This window comes from Megascapheus bottae, chromosome 2 (genome assembly GCF_031878675.1).
Source record: "Megascapheus bottae isolate mThoBot1 chromosome 2, mThoBot2.hap1, whole genome shotgun sequence".
Taxonomy (NCBI): Eukaryota; Metazoa; Chordata; class Mammalia; order Rodentia; family Geomyidae; genus Megascapheus; species Megascapheus bottae.
Window position 1 is genome coordinate 51568552 of NC_143510.1, and position 21916 is coordinate 51590467.

The 21916-nt window shown below is 40.9% G+C and overlaps 1 protein-coding gene across 1 annotated transcript; it reads right to left on the reverse strand.

Moving 5' to 3' along the window:
• Positions 1-19364: 19364 nt before the first annotated feature.
• LOC150066957 (endogenous retrovirus group K member 10 Gag polyprotein-like) lies at positions 19365-20300 on the reverse strand. Its single transcript, XM_090353430.1, has one exon. The coding sequence runs from the start codon at positions 20298-20300 to the stop codon at positions 19365-19367; it is 936 nt and encodes a 311-aa protein (XP_090209556.1).
• Between the last annotated feature and the right edge of the window lie 1616 nt (positions 20301-21916).

Genomic DNA, 21916 nt, shown 5'->3' on the forward strand with positions numbered 1-21916 from the left:
AATTACAGTTAATACAAGATTTCTTTGCTTTTGGTTATAATCTTTAAGTAGTTGTACAAAGAATTTCAATTTAGGAAAGCAGGAAATGCAATATACCTTCATCACGGTCTCTTCTTCCCTCATGCTCACCTAGCTATCCACTACCCACCCTTTTCCTTACTCTCTGTTTGGTAGAAAACACATGGATTCTTGCCTGCATTTTCCCCCTCTCTCTTCTTCATCCATTTTTCCCTTATATGTGGAAGCCTGTCCTCGATGACAAAATCATTACTGAGTATGTTGGGTGGTGTCTAAACATATACAAGAAATAGTGAAATACAGTACATTCGAGGGAAAACTTGAAGATGGCAAATCCTGCAAAAGCCATAATTGGAGTTCAGCAAAATAAAATACCAGAAAGCTGATACTCAAAGCACGATGGGATCAAGGGTTAAGGGTAAGAAATAGAGAAGAGCAAAAGGTGCTTAGGATGCAATCAAGGTCTTCTTTCAATAAGTGAAAGGGAGCTCTGCTGTCCTGTCCAGGTGCCATTTCTCTGAAGCATCACCATTCATGACCAATAACATCATTACTGCACTCATTCTATCTTGTCTCTCCAATGCTGTTCCTTTCTATTGTTTTTCTCCATCAAATAGAATAGAGGTAGAGGGACTAGGTCAGTCAGCACAGTAATAGAATCCTTCTCTGCTATTGTCCTTCTTCCTAGGACCATCTCCCTCCCAGCCTCATTGCATTCAGCTTCCATGTACATATTCTATGTTATGAAGATTTCCAGGCAAAGCTGCATGCTTTATGATTAAGTTGGTTAGAAGGCAGATAATCTCCTCCTTTTCTTAGATATTCTTAGAGAAAAGCCTCTCAGATATAGTTATCAGACTTCAAGATTTTATTTCTCTTTCCTTACTCAAAGACTCAACACCCTGAGTACAGACATTGGGGAGTGATTGTTCTGAGTTTTGTTTAGTTTTCTTGTGTATGTTGTACTCTTACCCCTCAGATCTTGGCCTCTTCAGTAGATAAAAGTGTAAGCAAGAGCCCACAGCACTCTGCTTAGAGTATTGCTGTCCTTCATTTATTTGTAGCTAATGTTAGGAATAAGACAACTTTCACCACCCTAAAGTAAAAGGGAACACATCATCTAAGTTCTGTTTCAAGGGGAAAGTATTGGGTATAGGATAGAACACTACAAGCATGAAAGAAGTCGGGTACAAGATGTGCTGCAATGAGTGGCAGTATGTCGAATGCCCAAACCATGTTCACTCCCAATCTCTAGGCTGTTGTTGACTGCAAATCCCTCATTCCTTTTGGGCAACAGTTTTCTGTGGATAAGAAAACAGGGTGAGAAGTAAGCCAGACTCAAAGGAACATAGGCTCAATGGTTTTCCTCATTTGTCATAATCAGTAGAAACCTTGGGCAATGGAGCAAACATTGCAATGGAGCAAAACTTGGATACATAAGGCCATATAGTATGACAAAATGAAAGGACCTCCAGGATATAGACACAAAAGCCATATAATGAGTGATTGTTGTCCATAATGTACTGTGTTATCTCTCATCTCTTTTGCTGTCCCTTGGTTATCTCATATTGTTACAGTATATCACGTTGATATCTGATATACTGTATATATGCTTATTTGGATATTTGAAATTGGATAGGGAAGGGGGAAACAAGATGAGGTGTGGGTGCCTGGGGCGGGAAATAGATAATAAGACGTGAGAAAGGTTATCAATGTTTGTGAAGTAATGTATCTTCTATCTGGTGAATATAATGAAACCCTACTAATAATTGCAATAAAAATTATGGAAAAGCAAAAAAAGAAAACAAGGAAATTTTTAATTTTTGCTCATTTCTAGGAGAAAAATGGCCCTGTCTACTTGGTTACTGTGACTGCACAAGAAGGAAAATTCACTTTGTTTGCTAGTCAAAAAATAAGTGACAAAAGTAATTGGGGAAGATGGACGCTTGTAGGGAGCATGATGATTTGAGCACATTAACAATAGAGATTCAGACAAAGTTTGGAATGAAATTAGGAGTGTGCAATACTGGGAGGGACACATGTTATTACCTGAAGAAGAGAGGACAGATCCCCTGACCTTTTTCTCTTCAAATCCAATATCCACAGAAGATGCCAACAGCACCACTGCAGAAGTTACTACAACTACAGCCGCACCTGAAACTACAACTACAACCGCAACCACTACTACATCTGCCACAACCACTGCTTGGAAGCCACCAAGTAAGATAATTTCACCTCAGTGGTTCTTTTCTTTGTGACATCCATTATCCTCTCTGTTTTTCCTGCCCTTCCAATACTGTGTGAGGGAGAAATAGTAGCAGGAATAAACTTTGATCTTCAGCCCATGACCCTCCAATTGTTTGTGTTCTGATCCCAGTTAATTTATGAATTTTGAAGGACCCAAGAGGCTAAAGGTTCTTTTTAGTTATCTGTGTTAACTGCACGTTTGCTCTAGAAATGGAATTGGAGAAAGTGTGTACTTAGTAGAAATTATTGGAAGGAGAAAACTTCTCCCTTCAGATTACAAGCTTTTTCTTTTGAATTGAAATCATTGGTATCTTTGGGAATTGTTCAGACACTAGAATTGGTTTGATGATGAGGCTTTTGCAGATGCGCTTCTCTGTGAGAGAGTCAGGACAATTTGGAAGCTGATACTTCATTAGCACTGAGGTCACTTTTTCAGTGGTGCATTCATCTCCCCTTTGCTCTGCAAGTGACTCCTGGGAACTAACTATCATTTTCCAGATGTGCCCCTCCACTCAGATTCCAGGACTCTGAGAACACAGTCCCTATGTATATGATCAAACACTTCACATTGTTTTTTTATTATTATTTTCAGATGTTTTCGACTTCTTTAAATGGATTGGTAAATAAATATGGCTTTGAGAAGGAAACCTTTTTCATCATCAAGATTTCTTCTCCAGGGCTTGACCAGAACATCTCTCACCCCTAACCCTGGAAATGTATCTTCTCATCTCAAATCACTTTAATCAACTTCCAAATAAATAGCAATTGTAAGCCGCGTCATATTTGCTTCACTTTATTATGAATTTCTGGAACTTCCTGTTGTTTAATCAATCCTTTGGAAACTTTTTAAAAACATTTCTATGGTTTCAGCTCTTCACTAGACTTTATTTTTACTTGGTATTGCTAAAGACATAATAGTAGACCCATGTCATTTCTTTGCACAAGCACACTAAATTAACACTTACAAGGTTTCAATGTCCAGGATAATCCCAGCAAACCCTTCTGTCACATGATATACAAGAATTTGTTTTTCTGGAATTTGATGACCAGAAGTGAAAGAGTAGTTGGAAATTCTAGTCCAGCTCTGATGACATCAGTCAGTGTTCAGAAGAGTTAGTACTGAACTGTTGCTATCAAATAAATGGAATTTGCAGTAGGGGGTGTGGGGTGGGTCATGGGGCTTGTATTCTGGGTATGGATATTGTCCCTGAGCTCTGCATCTCAAGTCTACCTCTCCAACCACTGAACCACATCCCCACTTCCGGTTTTCTGGTCAGTTTTAGCTAAGATTCTCAGGTTCCACATTACCTAAGTTACCTTAAAACTGTGATCCTCTCATCTCAGATTCCTGAGTAGCTAGGATTACAGAACGGAGTCACAGTGCCCAGCATAACTGGGATTTCTGGGTGGACCCATAAAACTTCCAAAATATAATCCTCAGAAAGTGCCAGTTGGTGAGCAGGAGAAAATTAAAATAACTTCTTGGTGTGGGAGCAGGTGATGTAGAGCATCATGTGAACAGGAAAAGTCCAACCAAGATAGAATAGTTTGTCTCATTCTGTCTCCAATTAACCCTTGGCATAGTAAAAGCCAGTAGCAGGGAGCACACTGAGAAATGGAGGCATAAAGTTCGACCCACCAGGAAAGACCGTAGAGAAAAAGGAAAAACCCACATTTTAGATAACAAAGAAAACAACATCCAAATCCATTGGCCCTGTGAAAACTCACAGAACAGCAAATATGCTTCTCTGTGTGCTAGAATTATGGGTGCTTCTTCATCATCCTTGGCTAATAAAGCAATCTACTGTACAGACTTAGTGTGCAAATGAACAGTTTGGAAAGATTAGGAAGAAAAATATATTGTCTAGTTCACTTGTCCCTCTAGAGAGACATAAAACTTGTTATCTCTTAAGCCATACAGGAAAGAAAAACATAATTCTCTGTTTAATGTACAGAATATTTTAATTTCCAAATCTTACAGTTCTAACTTCAGAAAAACAGAGCTCACTTCTCAACCTAGAGATCCTTCAATAAAAGAGTATCACAACAATATTTTTAAAAATCCAAAAACAAACATAAGTTTTCATTCTTTTCTTAGAGGCATTCCAAAACAAATGCATACAGGGAAAGGTTTCTCTTTAGTTCCAAGTAACAAGAATTAAAAGATAGAAAACTCAGCTTAATTATGTTGGGAATGATCCTGACATATGAGGCAAGAACTGGCATTCTGAGAAGGACTTGGGGCCCAAGGGAGTTATATAAGATTGGGATTAAGTGATGGAATAAAGACATTTTCTTCATCTAATGAACCTAGTAGTATTGGTTAAAATCCTGTAAAATAAAATTTACAGCAGAATCCTTATTTATCACCCTGTACCAGAATCAACTCCAAATACATCAGACCTTGAGGTAAAAAAATATCCTGTCATTTTTACAGAAAGGAATAGAAGATACACTAGGATTTCTTTGCTTGGGTCAAAACTTTCTTAATAAAATACCAGGAAGACAATAAATCAAAGCAAGATTGGACAAATATATCCATATTAAACTTCAGAGCTTCTGTATGGCAAAGGATATAGCTAGCAAGATAAACAAAAAGCCCATAAAGTAGGAGAAGAGCTTCACTACCCATACAACAGACAAGTGCCTCCTATCTAAAATATAACAAAGATAAAAAAAATTTAAAACTCTCAAAAACATGTCCACAAAGAAACAACCATCCAGATAAAGATGAGTCAAAGACTTAAAGAGATACTTCTCTGAAGAGAGAAGAAAAATCTCCTATAAACACATGCAGAAATGCTCAACATCACTGGCCATAAAAGTAATGCAAATCATAACAAATTTGAGATTTCACCTTATTCCAGTTATAATGGACATCATGAAGAAATGTAATAACAACGGAGGCTGGCGGGGATGTGGCCAGGAGGGAATGTTACTACACTGTCTTTGGGAGTGCTAACTTGTGTAACTACTCTGGAAAGCAGTATGGCAATTCCTCCAAAGACTAAACGTAGCAACCACTGTTGAGCATTTACCCAAATGTACAGAAACAAGAGCATACCTAAAGCTACAAGCACAACGACGTTCATTGCACATTATTCACCATAGCTAAGATATGGAACCAACCCAGATGCCCCTCTGCATATGAATGGATGAAGAAGACGGTAAAAATACACAATGGAATTCTATGCTGCCATCAGAAAGGATGACATCGTCCCATTCATAAGGAAATGCAAAAACTTGAGAAATAAATCATATTAAATGAAGTAAGCCAAAGGAACATAATCTCCATGGTTTCCCTTATTTGTAATCATTACTATAAGTGTAGGATTTTCCTAACAGAGGAGAGCTATGTGCTTATGGCCATATATAATGAGCCTACGTGAAATGTGTCCTGGACAGGGAAACAAAAGATTTATCCTTGTGGTTGTTTTTTTCAATGTGCTATGTGAAGTTATTTCTTTACTGTGTTGATGTTTTCTATTACTGTTTCCTTTCCTCCCCTTAGGGTTTATCCCCTCTGGTTGTAATCTGACTTTGTACCTGGTGTACTGTATATGCATTTATTTGTTTGTTTGAATCCAGAAAAGGGAAGAGAAGTGGAAAAACAAGATGATGAGACAAGGACAAAGGGTGAAACAGTGTAACAGTGATATTTACTGGACAATATGTTTCAGTTGAACTTTACAGCTTGGTTGGGGAGGGGGTAAAAGAAGTGAGAGCCAGCAGAAGCAAGATGGCACTAAAACAACAGGGACTCAAGCCTAGCTCTCTCCCACAAGAGGAGAGAATTGAGGAATCCCAGGAGCCAAGTATCTTAAGAAATCAACAACTACAAATTTAAGAAGCAACAGAGAAGAATGCAAACCGGAAAAGAAACACAGATAAAGCTTATATCCAATGCTCTCAAAGAATCTGAAATGCAAGGACCCCTCCCCCAACCCTAGCCACTGGCTCCCAGCCACAAAAGCAGCAGCAGGGGGAGCTGGGGAGAGAAAGAAAGGGCTTGATCACAGTGTCAATGAATAGAGGAAGTCAACCGATAGGTATTCCATTTCCAAATGGCCACCAATGAAAAAATGTGGGCTGGAGCCATGGATCATGTTGGAGGGTTCTAGCTTTGATCAAGGAATCCCAGCAACACTGAGATGGCTGGGTTAAATTTCTATTCTAAAAGTAAGGTGGGAAAAATAATCTGAACTTTGTTTTTATTTAACCAATATTATAGGTAAAAAAACTTTAAAAGTTTTAGACCTGTGTGGACACTTTGAGAGAAAAAAATGCACAGGCAACTTAAAATGTTTTGAAACTTCATATGCTCATATTCTTCCTTTCCTTGTAGTAAACCTATAATTTTTTCTTAAACATATACTGTAATTTCAAACAAAGCCATTACATGACAGGTTAGACCAGAGGATATGACTGAATGAGGAAAATTTAACAGCCAAGGAACTGGAAGTATGTCCTCAGTAGAGTGCTTGCCTAGCATGTACGAAGCACTGGGTTGAATTCCTTGGTACCACATACACACACAAAAAAGCCAGAAGTGTTGCTGTGGCTCAAGTGGTAGAGAGCTAGCCTTGAGAAAGCTCTAGGACACTGCCCAGGTCTTGAGTTCAAGCTCTGTGACTGGAAAAAAGGGGAAAAAAAGAAAATTTAGGAACCAAGATAACTCTACATGAAATAATCACTAAATACAAGATTAAACATGTAATGGATTAAAACAGCAAAAGTTGCTCTCCACTCTCTTTGTAGGCTCTGGCAGACAACCTCCTCAACAGTAGATAGCTTTAGGATACACTTCTGTTCAGCTGAGAATCCTGACATAATGACTTAGAGTCAGAGACCAGGAAAGCAGAAACATCCTCAGAGCCCAAGGCTATTTCATGGTGGTAACTGAAAGTCAAGCAGCATTATCAAGCCTGCTGCTTCAGATTAAGGCAATGTGCTGACTCCAGGATTCCATGCCATGACACTTAATACACAGAACACACAGAGAGGAACTTCCAGATCACAAATTTGTTCACTGAATGCTAGTGAGCTTGGGGAAGAAAGCGACTAAGCAGAAACATCAGTCTAGCTTAAAAGCATTTGTAAAGGTCATGCTGTCAAATATTAGTCAAACTATAATTTCTATGAGACAGGGCTAAATTCTACTGATTCCAGACTTAAGTGGTTTTCAGGTCACAACTTCCTTTTTGAGGGAAACAGACATATACAATTACCAGCACTTATGTGGAATTGGAGAAGCCCACAAAACTCCATCCTACTCACCACTTTGCTACTTTCAGTAGACCTTACAAATATACAAACCACTACATCTCACTTCTACTTTTAGGGGAAAAAAATCAGTGTAGAGTAATGATTTCTAAGGCCTGTCTGGAGTCAGGTGGGTACAGGTGGATCATGCCTGTAATGGTAGCCCCTAAGTAGGCTGAGATCTCAGTTTTTGAGACTCTTAATCTAATTAACCACCAGGACACTTGGAAGTGTGGGACGGGAGTTTGGCTTAGTGGTAGAGTGATTTCCCAGCATGCATGGAGCTCTGAGTTTAATTCCGTGGCAGCATATACACAGACTGGAGGTGGTGCTGTGGCTTACGTGGTAAAACACTAGTTCTGAGAAAGCTCAAGGACAGTTCTCAGGCACTGAGTTCAAGCCCCAGGCCAAGCAAACAAAATGGAAGAAAACAAAACAAAGAACAAAACAACAACAACAACAACCAAAACCCCTGGAAGTGGCACTGTGTACTGTTATTCCTAATATGCATGCAGCCTTGGGCTTGGTTGCTCGGTACCACGGAAGTAGGGAAAGCTGGAAATGGGCTGGGGTTCAAGTGGTAGAGTGCTAGCCTTGAATGAAAGAAGGTCAGGGACAGGGACAGTGCCCAGGTTCTGAGTACAAGCCCCAAGACTGGCAAAATAAAATAAAATAAAATAACTAGACAGTTATTTTTTTCTGCCTAAACTTTCCAAAGAGGTGATTTGCATATCATGTCTGGAAAGACTGCTTTAGTAGCCAAATGGTGATAAAGAAACAATCATAACTTCAGCACAGCAAGAAGCATATTCTGTTCCAAGGGTTTTCACATTGCCAATGGATTTGAATATTTCTTTCTTTGTTTTGTTTAAAGTATTTTTTTTCTTTTTCTTTTTGTTTTCTGCTAGCGGATTGAACTTAGTACCTCCTCACTGTGCTAGCTCCTTTGCCTTCCACTGCCCCACAGTTACCTGGAGACAGAATGAGGCATACCGTTCTTCCTTGTTTTGGTTTCTCCTCTTGGAGAAACCTATAGATCTCTGGCTCCAAACCAAGCACCATGTAGACAGGGCAGAGAATATTTTTAGATGTCCTGTTCTTCTAATTTTCTCCTGGTCACTGAGTGGGCCTGTCGGATGATGATATTTTGGGGGCTTGCTAGGTCCACCTGAAATCAGACCATGGATATTTGATTGCTGCAGTTCAATACTAATGACCCTGAAAATGGAGTGATTGCGCCAGAGCTTATCTTCTCTTTCCTGTCCAGTCGTCAAATTCCAGAAAACAAATCCTTGTATGTCATGTGATAGAAGGGTTTGATGGCATGATCCTGGGCAATGAAATCTTATAAGTGTGAATTTAGTGTGATTATGAATATTTTCAGGAACCGCAAAAGGGATGAGAGATAACAGTACATTAGGGACAACAATCACTCATTATATGGCTTTTGATTCCTTATCCTGGCAGTCCTTACATTTAGTGTCATACTACTTGGTTTTATGTCTCTAGATTTTGTTCTATTGTAAATCTCTGCTAGGAGAGCCTAAGGTTTCTACTGATTTTGAAAAATTAGGTAGTCTCTTGGTCCTATGTTCCTTTGAGTCTGACTTACTTCACTTAATATGATTTTTTTCTAAGTCTTTCCATTTCCTTACAGATGGGGGAAATATCATTCATTTTGACAAGAGCATAGATTTCCATTGTGTATAAATACCACATCTTGTTGATCCACTCATCAACTGAGGAACATCTGGGTTGGTTCCATATCTTTGCTATGGTAAACAGTGTTGTAATGAACATTGTTGTGCTAGTGGATTTAATCTGTCCTTGTTTCCTGATGATTGGGTAAGTTCCGAGTAGTGGAATTGCTGGGTCATAGGGGAGCTCTATGTTTAGGCTTTTGAGGAACTGCCATACTGATTTCCGTAGTGGTTGAATGAGTTTGCACTTCCACCAACAGTGTACTAGTGATCCCTCCTGGCCACATCCCCTGCAGCATCTGTTGTTATTAGATTTCTTGATCCTGGCCATTCGAACTGGAGTGAGGTGGAATCTTAGAGTTGTTTTGATTTGCATTTCTTTTATGACCACAGATGTCCAGCATTTCTTCATGTGTCTATAGGCCATTTTTATTTTTTCTTCAGAGAAGACTCTCTTTAAATCTTTGGCCCATCTTTTAATGGGATGGTTGTTTCTTTGGAGATTAGTTTTGGAGTGATTCAATTTTTTGAGCTGTTGATATATTTTAGATATGAGGCCTTTGTCCATTGTATGGTTAGTGAAGATTTTCTCCCATTCTGTAGGCTTCCTAATCGATTTACTAGCTATGTCCTTTGCCATACACAAGCTCTGCAGTTTAATGCGGTCCCACTTATGCAGACTTTCTCTCAATTGTTGTGTTTCTTGGTCCTTATAAAGAAAGTTTTGACCTGTGCCAAGGAGGCATAGTGTATCTCATATTCATTCTTGTAAAGTTTTCAGTGTGTCCGTTTTTACCTCGAGGTCTTTGATACATTTGGAGTTAATTCTAGTTCAGGGTGACAAAGAAGGGTCCAACTTTAGTTTTCTGCAGGTGCTTAACCAGCTCTGCCAGCAACTTTTGTTGAAGAGGCTGTCTTTCTTCCATTCTATTTTTTTTGGCTCCCTTATCAAAGATTAGGTGGTCATAGATCTGTGGGTTAATATCTCAGTCCTCAGTTCTATTTCATTGGTCTACAGGCCTGTTCTTCTGCCAGGACAAAGCTGTTTTGGCCACTATAGCTCTATAATAGAGTCTAAAGTTTGATATTGAAATTCTTCCTGCACTGTTCTTTCTGCTAAGTAGTGTTTTTGCTATGCAAGGTGTTTTATTATTTCGTGTGAAATTTTGATTGCCTCTTGTATTTCTTTAAAGAATAACATTGGGATATTGATGGGTATTGCGTTGAATTTGTAGATACCCCTTGGCAAGATTGTGATTTTCACTCTGTTGATTCTTCCTATTCAGGAGCATGGGAGGTTTTGCATTTCTCAGTTCTGCTTTAATTTCCATTTTCAGGGTTTTAAATTTTTCATCAGAAAGGTTCTTTACATTCTTAGTCATTTCCTAGGTACTTTATTTTATATCTGCATTCTTGTTGTTAACTTGCTCACATTTCCATGCCCCCTACAAGCTTCCATCACTCCCTATTCCTTTTGCAACTTATTCTTGTTGAGAAACAAATATATTGAGTCTTCCTCCCCGTGTAGTAATAGGCTAGCAAGAACTTCTAATTCCCCCTTTTCCTTATCCAAACAAAACTGTTGAGCAGCAGCAATAAGGGAGCCCACATCTCTGGCTGCCAACTCAGAGAAGGGAACATGGGTGTAGGCATTAGACATACACCCCTCTGTGACAACACATCCCGAACCTCACTTTCTTAATGCTTACAGCATCCTATCCTGTACACAATTCTTCCCTCATTGAGCAGAATCTATAAAATTTATTACCTTTTTCTTTAGTCTCTTGAAAGTTGCTCTACTTTAACATTAACCTGCATTAGGTTCTGGAATTAGATTGGTATAACTACATAAAAAAAAAAAACCAACAATACTCTAAGCAGGGTTCTGACTTCTAATGTTTGTACTTATGTCTATTGAAGAGGCACAGATCTGAGGAGTAAGGGACACAAACCATAAAACAAAACACAAACCTTCAAACATCCATCATAACTCAAATCTACCGATCTGTTAAATTTATGTGAGACACTTTTCTATAAAGATATGTAAGAGAGGAGGAGATTATCTGCCTGCGAATAAACTTACTCATCAAGTATGCAGCTTTGCCTGGAAGTCTTTAATAACACAATATGTATATGGAAGCTGATAGGAATGAGGCTGGGAAGGAAATGGTCATTGAAAGAAAGAGAATAGCAGAGCAGGTTACCATTGCCTGTGGTCTCAGATGTTGACCCTTTGAAAGGGAAAAAAGTGAAAGAAAAAGCATTGGAGAGGGAAGATAGAAATAAACCAGTAAAGCTGTGGTCCTGAGTGGTGACACTAAAGACAAATGATACCTAGAGAAAACAACAGAGTACCCTTTCACTTCTTGAGTGAATCCACTGATTACCCCTGAAGACCTTTAGACCTTTAAAATATTTAATTATATTAGATCGAACAGAAGCCCCAGAGCTGAGATCTAGATCATCGGGGCATGAAGGAGATACCCCAAATGGCACAGCAGTTACTGAACGTTACTGAATATTTCCTTTGCTTTTTATTTAGGAAGGCCTTATACACCCAGAGATACCTCCTGATTCTTTTGTGTGATAATTCCTTAAATTCTATACATGTGTTTATTTTAAACATAATAATGTGAGAGTGCTGAATTCGTTTATTTTTTCCTATTGCCTAATCAATTATTCTTAGATTCTTTGTTATATAACTCAGCATTTTCTCACTTGTTTAAGATAACAACCATATTATAAATCACATTGTGAGATGCATCTAAGTTTACTTTTGCTTTTCACCTTCTGGTAAATTGTTCTCTCTTTAATTATTGACAATACAATTTTACTTTGATACAATTTAATGCTTTTATTTTGTGGATGTACAAATCTTTGATGAATAATTTTCACAATTTTTTCATTGTTTAAACTTTCATGTCATCACATTGCTCCTTAAAAACTCCACTGTATTTTTAATGGTATGATATTATGAGTATATGTTACTTCACAAAGCTTCACATATGTTAAAAAATATTTTTCTCTGTAATGAAACTGATTAATCTTTAAATATTTATATTGCCAGGCTTATGTATGGAGGGGTTACAGTTACATATTTAAGGTAGTGAATATATTTCTTGTTAGATATTGTTACCCTGCCCTGTTTTTCTCCTCCTCCTTTCTTCCCACCCCTCCGAAGTTGTAGAGTTTAATTTCAACATATTGTATTGTGTTTTTCACTGTTATATTGGTTCAGTCGTTGTCCTTTGTCTCACCATTTTGGTGTTCCCCTGCCCTTCCTTAATTCAAATAATACTGTATACAATACACACGTACCTTAATCAGGTACAGTGAAAGCAGGGAATAAAACATAGGGAAGAAAGCAAAAAAAAAAAGGTATGACTTTACGTAGTACATTAAAAACAACAACCATGAAGAAAACTCTCCTCTTCCTTTGTCTACACTTTCCCCTTGACTCCATCCCATCCCTTTTGACTATCAATTTTATAGTGTTTCCTGTTACTGAACTTTGATTGTGGGTAAGGATTTGTCCTCTTGTGTGATCTTATTTGAATCTACTGTATTTCAGGATTTTTAAAAATTCTTTTTTCTTGTAATTTATTGAAGGGTTATGCATTTCAAGGTTTTTGTTTCTATATATTTGCATGCAATCTAACATATTTACTCGTGAGTTTTAAACCTAAATCTACCTTTTATATATGAGGGAATCATGGATGGAGAGTAGAGGAGGGGGAAAATGCAGTCAAGAATCAAATACATATTCTATAAAACTGAGAAAATACCCAGGGTGGGGAGGGGAAGACCAGCTTAGACTTGAAAGAAGTGAAATTAATGAAAATATATTGTGTTCCTTGCTTTCTTAAATGGCCACTCTGTAAAATTACTTAAAGACATCTATAAATAACAAAAAAACTTGTACTAACTGCAGTTGGCACTGGCATGTCAAGTTAACAACTCAAAATATTAGACTGATGTATAAAAATAAATCCAGTCATGATAATTTCGTATTCAAACAGAGATGGAACTAGGTTGTAGAAAACAGAATAGGAACATTCAGCTTCCTGAAAGCCTCTCAACTCACTGCCGCAGAGAGTACATATTTGCACACATTGACCCCAAATTTAACTCACTTAAGTCTGATACCTATCAGCAGAAACCAGGATGATGGAAACTCCCGGTAATACAAGGAGCGCTAAGAATTTCATGGTGTTGAATTGTAGAATTAGGGTCACACACCAGACAAATACAGTACCTGGAGGAGGTGAGATGTTGACACAGGATTCTAGGTGTGATGTTTTATATATACTCAGTGTGCCAGTCAGGATTTTCCAGTGAAGTATCCAGCTAGGAAATTCTCGTGGACACTGGGGTACAATGGACAAATGTTATTCAAGATTAAAGACAGAATTCAATTGAACAGGTCATGGCTTCTGATTCTTGATTCTAATGTCACAGCTCTCAATTGAAGAAAATTTTTATTAAATGAGTTTCCAACTACTTTCACTTCTGGTCATCAAAGTGAAGAAAAACAAATCCTTGTATATCATGTGAAAGAAGGGTTTGCTGGGATGAGCCTAGACATTGAAATCTTATTTTTTTATAAGAAGAATTTGTGTTTATTCATGTGTAGGGTTGTATTATTATCAGAAACCATAGTTTGGGCCTGTAGTTGAAATCATATGGCATGTTTATGAATCTTCACTGGAAGGTAAGAATCGCTGGGAGGCAGAGGCAGGCAAAATAAATGGTGCAGAGAGGAGCATGCTTCTACACCAAACTCTTACCTAGAGATTGTCTTCTCTTACTGAGTCCCATGCAGCTAGCACAGAGCCTATCACCTGAAAAGATGTTGTCAATAAACACTAGTTGAGTAAATAAATCAATTCTATCAACTGCATGACTTAGTCATAACAAAGTCATATACCAAAGGCCTACAACTGTGGTTTGAGTGCACCCCCCTCTCCCCAAACTTAGGTTGAAATATATTTCCCAATCTTTTTTCACGTATTTTTTCATATATTTTTATTGTAATTAATAGAAGGGTTACATTATATTAGCCAGATAGAAGGTGCATTAATTCACATACATTGATACCCTTTCTCATGTCTTGGTCCCCATTTCCCTCCCCCCCACCCTCACCCCTCATCTTGTTTTCCCCCCTTCTTTATCCAATTTCAAATAACTAAATACAAATATATCCAATATATCAGATAACAAAGTAAGATACTGTAACACTATGAGATAACCAAGGGACAGCAAAAGAGATGAGAGACAACATAGTACATTAAGGACAACAATCACTCATTATATGGCTTTTCTTTCTATATCCTAGAGGTCCTTTCATTTAGCATCATACTATATGGCCTTATGTATCTAGGTTTTGCTCTATTGCATATTTCTGCTAGGAGAGCCCAAGGTTTCTAGTGATTATGACAAATGAGGGAAACCATTGAGCCTATGTTCCTTTGAGTCTGGCTTACTTCACTTAATGATTTTTTTCTAAGTCTTTGCATTTCCTAACTGTCGATTCCGCCTCGACCAGCAAGGAAGACGCGACACAGGATTCTTCTCCAAGTGGTTTATTCAGGAACCCTTAACAAGCTTCTTCCTTTCTCCTTCTTTCTTTTTCTTCTTCCTCTTCCGGGACTATCCCTGGTCTTATATGACCTCCGCCTGGCCAATCCTGAAAAGCCACGTGGGAGATGCTGATAGGGCCAACTACACGAAAGCAAGCCAGAAGCCAAAACTTAGCCATATAAGGAGTTGTTTTCACAGAGAGCACTCGCCGTCGGGATGGCAGAAGGCGGAAACCAGCGCCATCTTTAAGGCGCAGCCCTCGCAGCTCCCCACAGCTCCCCCTTTTTTATTTATTAAGCAGCAGGCAAGAGTAGAGGTCAGGGCTCTGCTAAAAATTGTTGTTCAGGACCGTGCACTGGTCTTCACCTGGGCGGTACCTTTCCCAAGGACTACCAGACCTGTCCGATGCCTTTTTACAGAGGTGAGATTTTGGGCATCAACCCACATGCACCCTGACATGCTCTTCTTGGGGCTCGCGCCGGGAAGCGATTCCCAAGTGCAGTGCGCTTGCCTCGCATCCTGCACTTACTCTTTAAGTGTGGCAAGCCACACATAGGGGGACTGTCCTGCTTCTATGGCAGTGAAGGCCTGAACCAGCATAGCCATGTTCCGGCGATAGAGGCTCCTAATGCGGCAAATACACCACAGTCACAATAGGATAATTATGGCCAAAATTCCCATAAGAGATCCCATTCCCGCCCACTCTTTCAGGTGTCCAACTGCCGACAGGATCCAGGAAGAAACATCCTGCAGTAGAGTTTCATCAACCCGGGTAGAATTCACACTCGTAATGGCAGTCCTCAACTGCATCATTAATACATCAAATTCTCCAGTCCAATTTCCTAAAAGACAACTTGATAATTGTTTAGATAAATTTGCAGCATATGTGAAACCTGTCGCATTGGCCCAAACCTCCGTAGACCCAGAGGACCCTTGCCAGCCCCTAAAGTATGCTGCCTTTGACTGAGGGAGCCCTATACAAGTGATATTACTCCCTGTCTCATTAGTTATGGTGAAACACAAAGTTCCTAGTAGGGTGATGTTGCGTTCTTCCCCAATCCCTGCCTCCTCCTTATCTAAAGGATAAAATGGGAGATTAAGTGTCTTATTAGTGGTAAAAGGCGAGGGGATAAAGCTGCATCATATCTTACGGGCATGGGTCTCGGAAAGGCTGACAGGATCCCCCATCTCAGTATTGCACTCCCTCGCTGAATTGTCAAGCACAGTATCATCAGAAGGAGGAGTATCTGCAGTGTCTTGCATTTCTCCATTTTTGGCTTTCCGTATAAGTCGTTCAGGCACCCACACCGGATCCAGGCGGTCCTGCGGAAAAACACATGCAGATCCTCGTGCCCATGCCAGCACGGGGTCAGGGCCATTCCAGCACCCCGTGATCACATCTTTCCACATTACAGTCCCTAAATTTGGGGCAGCTGGAGAGCTGTGCTTATCTGCCATAGAACGGCCATGGATATCCAAATTCAAAAATTTCAAGGTAAATAAAGCCAGGGATATTCTCTCTTTTGGAGTAGGGGCTAAGCCCTTTCCCCCTTTTTGTTTTTGTAAAAGTTCCTTAAGAGTGTGGTGAGCACGTTCCACAATACCTTGGCCTTGAGGATTATAAGGTAAGCCATGAATTAAGGAAACACCCATACGGGCGCAAAAGGAGGTGAATTGCTTTCCAGTGTAAGCAGGACCATTGTCCATCTTTAACATTTGTGGGAGGCCCCAGGCTGCCCAAGCCTCAAGGCAGTGGGCAATAACATTATGGGCCTTTTCTCCGGACAATGGTGAGGCATGAATGACACCGGAACAGGTGTCCACAGACACATGAACATACTTTAAACGTCCAAATTCAGGTATGTGAGTCACATCCATTTGCCAAATTTTCAATGGGAGTAACCCGCGTGGGTTCACCCCAACACTAGGAGGGTGCTGGTAAATAACACATTTGGGACAATCCAAAATTACTTGACGGGCATCTGCCCTGGATAAGGAAAAACAGGCCCATAGTGCCCGAGAATTGACATGGAAGGTCTGATGGAATTCTCTGGCTCTATCCAAAGAGGATACTGACATGGGGCTCTAGTATAAACATCTGCCATATTGTTTCCCGCTGTAAGTGGACCTGGAAGACCTGAGTGGGCTCTGATATGTAGAGGAAAGAATGGACTTCTTCTCTGCCATATTAATATTTGAAGTTGAACAAATAGGGAGTGAACAGATGCAGTCGCCCTTATAGGGCCTACGGCCTCTAACACTTGTAGAGCATTTACCACATAAGCAGAATCAGAAATTAAATTAAAGGGACCAGGAAAATTTTTAAAAACTTCTAAAACAATCATTAATTCTATTACTTGGGGGTTGCCCGGAGTAAATTGATGTTGAACTGGGGGTTGGGTGTTAACTACATACACACCACAGCCTGTTTTGGACCCATCAGTAAAGATATTGGGAGTATCTGCTATAGGTTCTTGTACAGTAATTTTTGGAAAAATAATTGGGTGTTCCTTTATAAATCCCAATAAAGGATGCTTTGGATAATGATTATCAATTTCTCCATTAAAGGAGCATTTAAGAACAGCCCAATTATCAACAGCAGCACATAAAACCTGTACCTGTTGAGAGGTATATGGAACAATAATTGTGTTGGGGGCTTGTCCCAAAAATTGAATACTTTGCTGGATACCCTGTAATGCCAATAGGGCAACCGCATCAGGATAGTATCCAAGGGACTTTCCAGGGGACACTCGAGGATGGATCCATAATAAAGGGCCTTTTTGCCGTAAAACTCCAGTGGGCTGATAAAAAGAGGGGATTATGCACAAGGAAAAGGGTTCACCCTCCTTTAATCTGCATAGGGTAATATTATTACATGCATTCTCTACCTTCACAGGGGCTGAGCGGGCTTCCTCATTCAAGACCCGAGGGGAGGCTAAATCTGAACCGCCCTTAAGAACATCAAAAAGGGGCTTCAACTCATAATTTGGTATACCTAAATAATTCCTTATCCAATTAATATCTCCTAACAATTTTTGAAAATCATTCAAGGTTTTCAAATTATCTATTCTCAAAGTTAACTTCTGTGGCATCACAGAAATGGGGGTAATTTTTGCACCCAAATATTCTACTACCCTTCCTAATTGAACTTTCTCCGGGGCCACATGCAATCTCCGTTGTTGCATGGTGTTAACTAATTCACCATATGCTTCATTCAATATTTCCTCATTTTTTGCAGCTAAGAGAACATCATCCATATAATGGATGCATTTCAAAGTTGGATACTTTTGTCTAATAGGGCGGATAGCTTGCCCCACATATAGTTGACACATGGTTGGGCTATTTGCCATACCTTGAGGCAAAACAATCCACTCATATCTTTGTTCTGGATCCTCATGATTACAAGATGGCACAGTAAAAGCAAAGCGTTCACAATCTCGGGGGTGCAAGGGTATGGAAAAAAAGCAATCCTTAATATCTATTGCTATAATGGGCCAATGCTCGGGAAGGGCGGACAACACAGGTAATCCCCTTTGTATGGGGCCCATAATTTGCATTTGGGCATTAATGGCTCGCAGATCATGCAATAATCGCCATTTTCCAGACTTCTTCTTTATAACAAAAATAGGTGTGTTCCAAGGTGACACAGAGGGCCTAATATGACGTAAGTCATATTGTTCTTTCACAAGGGTTTGGGCTGCTGCTAATTCCTCGGAGGTTAACGGCCACTGAGGCACCCATACTGGTTCCTCCGTCTTCCAAGTAATGGGGACTTGCTCCTCAGCGGCCCCTAGGAAAAACCCAACCCATGTTTATCTAATTTTTTCTGGACCTCAATAGGGTTTTTTCGGCCCTGCAACTTCTTCCCCAGTCCACGGCCAGGATAATATCCCATCTGTAGTATCATGTCTTTGGAGGCAGGTGAATAATCATTGCTAAGACAGAAGCCCATCTCTTTCATTAGGTCACGGCCCCACAGTGAGACCGGAAGCTCAAGAACATAAGGCTGAATGGTTCCTGAGTGTCCTTCCTCATCTTTCCAATTCAATTGCCAAGCACTGACATCAGGGGCCCTCGCATAGCCTAGACCTCTCAGAGTCTGATCAGAGGCCTGCACTGGTCATCCCTGAGGCCAGTCCTTTTTGGCTATAATGCTGCGGTCTGCTCCTGTATCTAAAAGTCCAATGATTCTTTTTCCATCCACCTCTAATTCCATAGTAGGCCTTTCATTCAAGTCTAATGACATACACACCAGTTCCACGCCGGTGGATCCAAAGCCTTTGTCTCCCCTGGCGGCCTGCCTGGCAGGGAAAGTCTCATGGAGACTAGGAAGAAGCAGTAATTGTGCTATTCTATCTCCTGGAGAAATAGCCACTATGCCTTTTGGTGCTTCAACCATAATTTTAACTATTCCTGTGTAATCTGGGTCAATGACCCCTGGGTGAACTCTGAGGCCTCGGAGGGTTGCCGAGGAACGGCCGATTAACAACCCCACTGTGCCACTCTTTAGGGGCCCCTGAAAATCTGAGTCCACCAGTTGCACTCCCATTTGAGGTGTTAATATGACCCTGGCGGTGGCACGGAGGTCCAATCCCGCTGAACCTGCAGTGGCTCTCCGCGGTCCTTGGGATGGCGTAGGGTGGGCCATCTCTCCTGGGGCGCCCCCTCGCTCTGGCTCTCTACAGCCACATATATTTGTGGGCCCTGGGGACGTGGGCTCCTCTGGCCGTTTTTTGACTGGGCAGGGTGGCCTAGAGGCTGTCCATTTACATCCTTTACTGATTTACATTCATTTGCCCAATGCTTGCCCTTTCTGCATCTTGGACAGAGTCCAGGTTGTCTACTTGGCTGGGTCCTTCCTGTTCCTCCAGCTCCTCTTCGTTCTGGACAATCTCGCTTAAGATGTCCCATTTTTCCACATTTAAAGCATGCTCCGGATGCATTGCTTTTCTTACTAGTGAGCTGGATTACAGCTGCAGCGAGGCCAGAATTAGTCAATGGGCCCCCCAACTCTCTACAAACTTTCATCCATGCTTCTATGCCTTTATGTTTATATGGAGTTATAGCAGCCTTGCACTCTTTGTTACACTGCTCATAAATCAGTTGTTTTACTAGGGGCATGGCTCTATCTGGGTCGCCAAAAATTCTCCCCGCTGCCTCAACCATCCGAGCAACAAAATCCGAAAACGGTTCGGTGGCCCCCTGCAGGATTTTTGTAAGATTGCCACTAACTTCCCCTCGATTAGGCAAGGCTTTCCAGGCTCTAATACAAATGTCATTAATTTGCTCATACACTTCCGGTGGATACCCTGTTTGAACGTTAGCAAATCTTCCCTGCCCCAGAAGCATGTCCCTGTCCCAGGGTCCGTGACCATTTGCTTGATTAATTGCTGCCTGTTCGTTGGAAAACTCCAACACAAAAGCTCGCCAGTCCAAGTATTGCCCTGGGCTCAAACAGGCACGAGTAAGTCTGGCCCAGTCAGAAGGAGTCATACAGTTTCTCTTCAAGGCCTCTACCTGAGCCACTGTAAAGGAGGCAGTTATGTCATACGTTCGAACTGACTCAGCCAAGGACTTAACCACTTTAAACTCAAGTGGCTCATGATATCTCTGTTGGTTTTGGTCCTGAAAAACTGGATAAGCTAGTTCTGTGCAAACTCAACTGCCCCCTGTTGATAGGGAGGTGGAATTAGAGGCGCTGAGGCAGTGGCTGGAGGACTCCTCTCGGGAGTCTCCTCCCCTACATTCCACTTACTGCTTTGCTTCCCCTTTTCTCGTTTTAAGCGAATCTTCCGCATTTGTTGTATCAAGGCCTGTACTTCCTCATCCTTTCCTGAGCTGCTTAGATCAGACCCTCCTTCCTCTTTAAACTCAGACAGGTCGGGGTAAAGTCTTTTGGACGCTTTCCCTTTCTCGCTAAGTGAATTTTCACTGTACGCCTTTTCAGATCTTTCCTCCTGCAGCTGTTCTAGTGCCGACCGACCATTTTCCACAGCGTCACAACAGCGCTGGTCTTGAAGACACCCCCTAATCATTTTCCAAATGGTTCTAACTCCAGCTTTTAACGTGCCTTGGCTCATAAGCAAAGTCCAAATCCTTCCCTAATTTATCTAAAGAAGCTACTGTAAGGTTCCCTGATACAATAAACCAAGGAGCCACAGTTTCACACTCATTAAGAAATCCTTGCAGTGTACCCTTTCTTAGTTTTAGCCCCTTAGAACGCAATAGTTCATCGAGGGCCAGAAAAATTGGATGTGATGTCGTGGCGCCCATCTTCAGTTAAGAAAATTGTCATTTTGTTACGCTTTCACTTTTCCTTTATTTTTGTTTCTCCCCGGGTTGCCGCTCTCTCTCTTATCTACAAAGTAGAGCCCCGAGCTATGCCTGCTTTGACCGCGGATTCCCACTTACCTGGGAACTTTCCGGTGCACCGCCCTGACCACAAGGAGTTCTGAATCCTCCGTATAAGTGTTTCCCCGTACGGGCCACCACTTGTTGCTTCCGCCTCGACCAGCAAGGAAGACGCGACACAGGATTCTTCTCCAAGTGGTTTATTCAGGAACCATTAACAAGCTTCTTCCTTTCTCCTTCTCTCTTCTTCTTCTTCCTCTTCCGGGACTATCCCTGGTCTTATATGACCTCTGCCTGGCCAATCCTGAAAAGCCACGTGGGAGATGCCGATAGGGCCAACTACACGGAAGCAAGCCAGAAGCCAAAACTTAGCCATATAAGGAGTTGTTTTCACAGAGAGCACTCGCCATCGGGATGGCGGAAGGCAGAAACCAGCGCCATCTTTAAGGCGCAGCCCTCGCAGCTCCCCACACCTAACAAATGGGGAGATGTCGTTCTTTCTGACAGCAGCATAGAATTCCACTGTGTATAAATACCACATCTTGTTGATCCATTCACTAACTGAGGGACATCTAGGTTGGTTCCATATTTTTACTATGGTAAATAGTGCTGCAATGAACATTGTTGTGCTAGTGGATTTAGCATGTCCTTGTTTCTGGACAATTGGGTAAATGCCAAGAAGTGGAATTGCTGGGTCATAGGGGAGCTCTATGTTTAGTCTTTTGAGGAACTGCCATATTGCTTTCCATAGTGGTTGA

Excerpts from the sequence above, each read along its gene's own strand:
- LOC150066957 (XM_090353430.1), bottom strand. The coding sequence starts at position 20,300 with ATGACTCCTTCTGACTGGGCCAGACTTACTCGTGCCTGTTTGAGCCCA.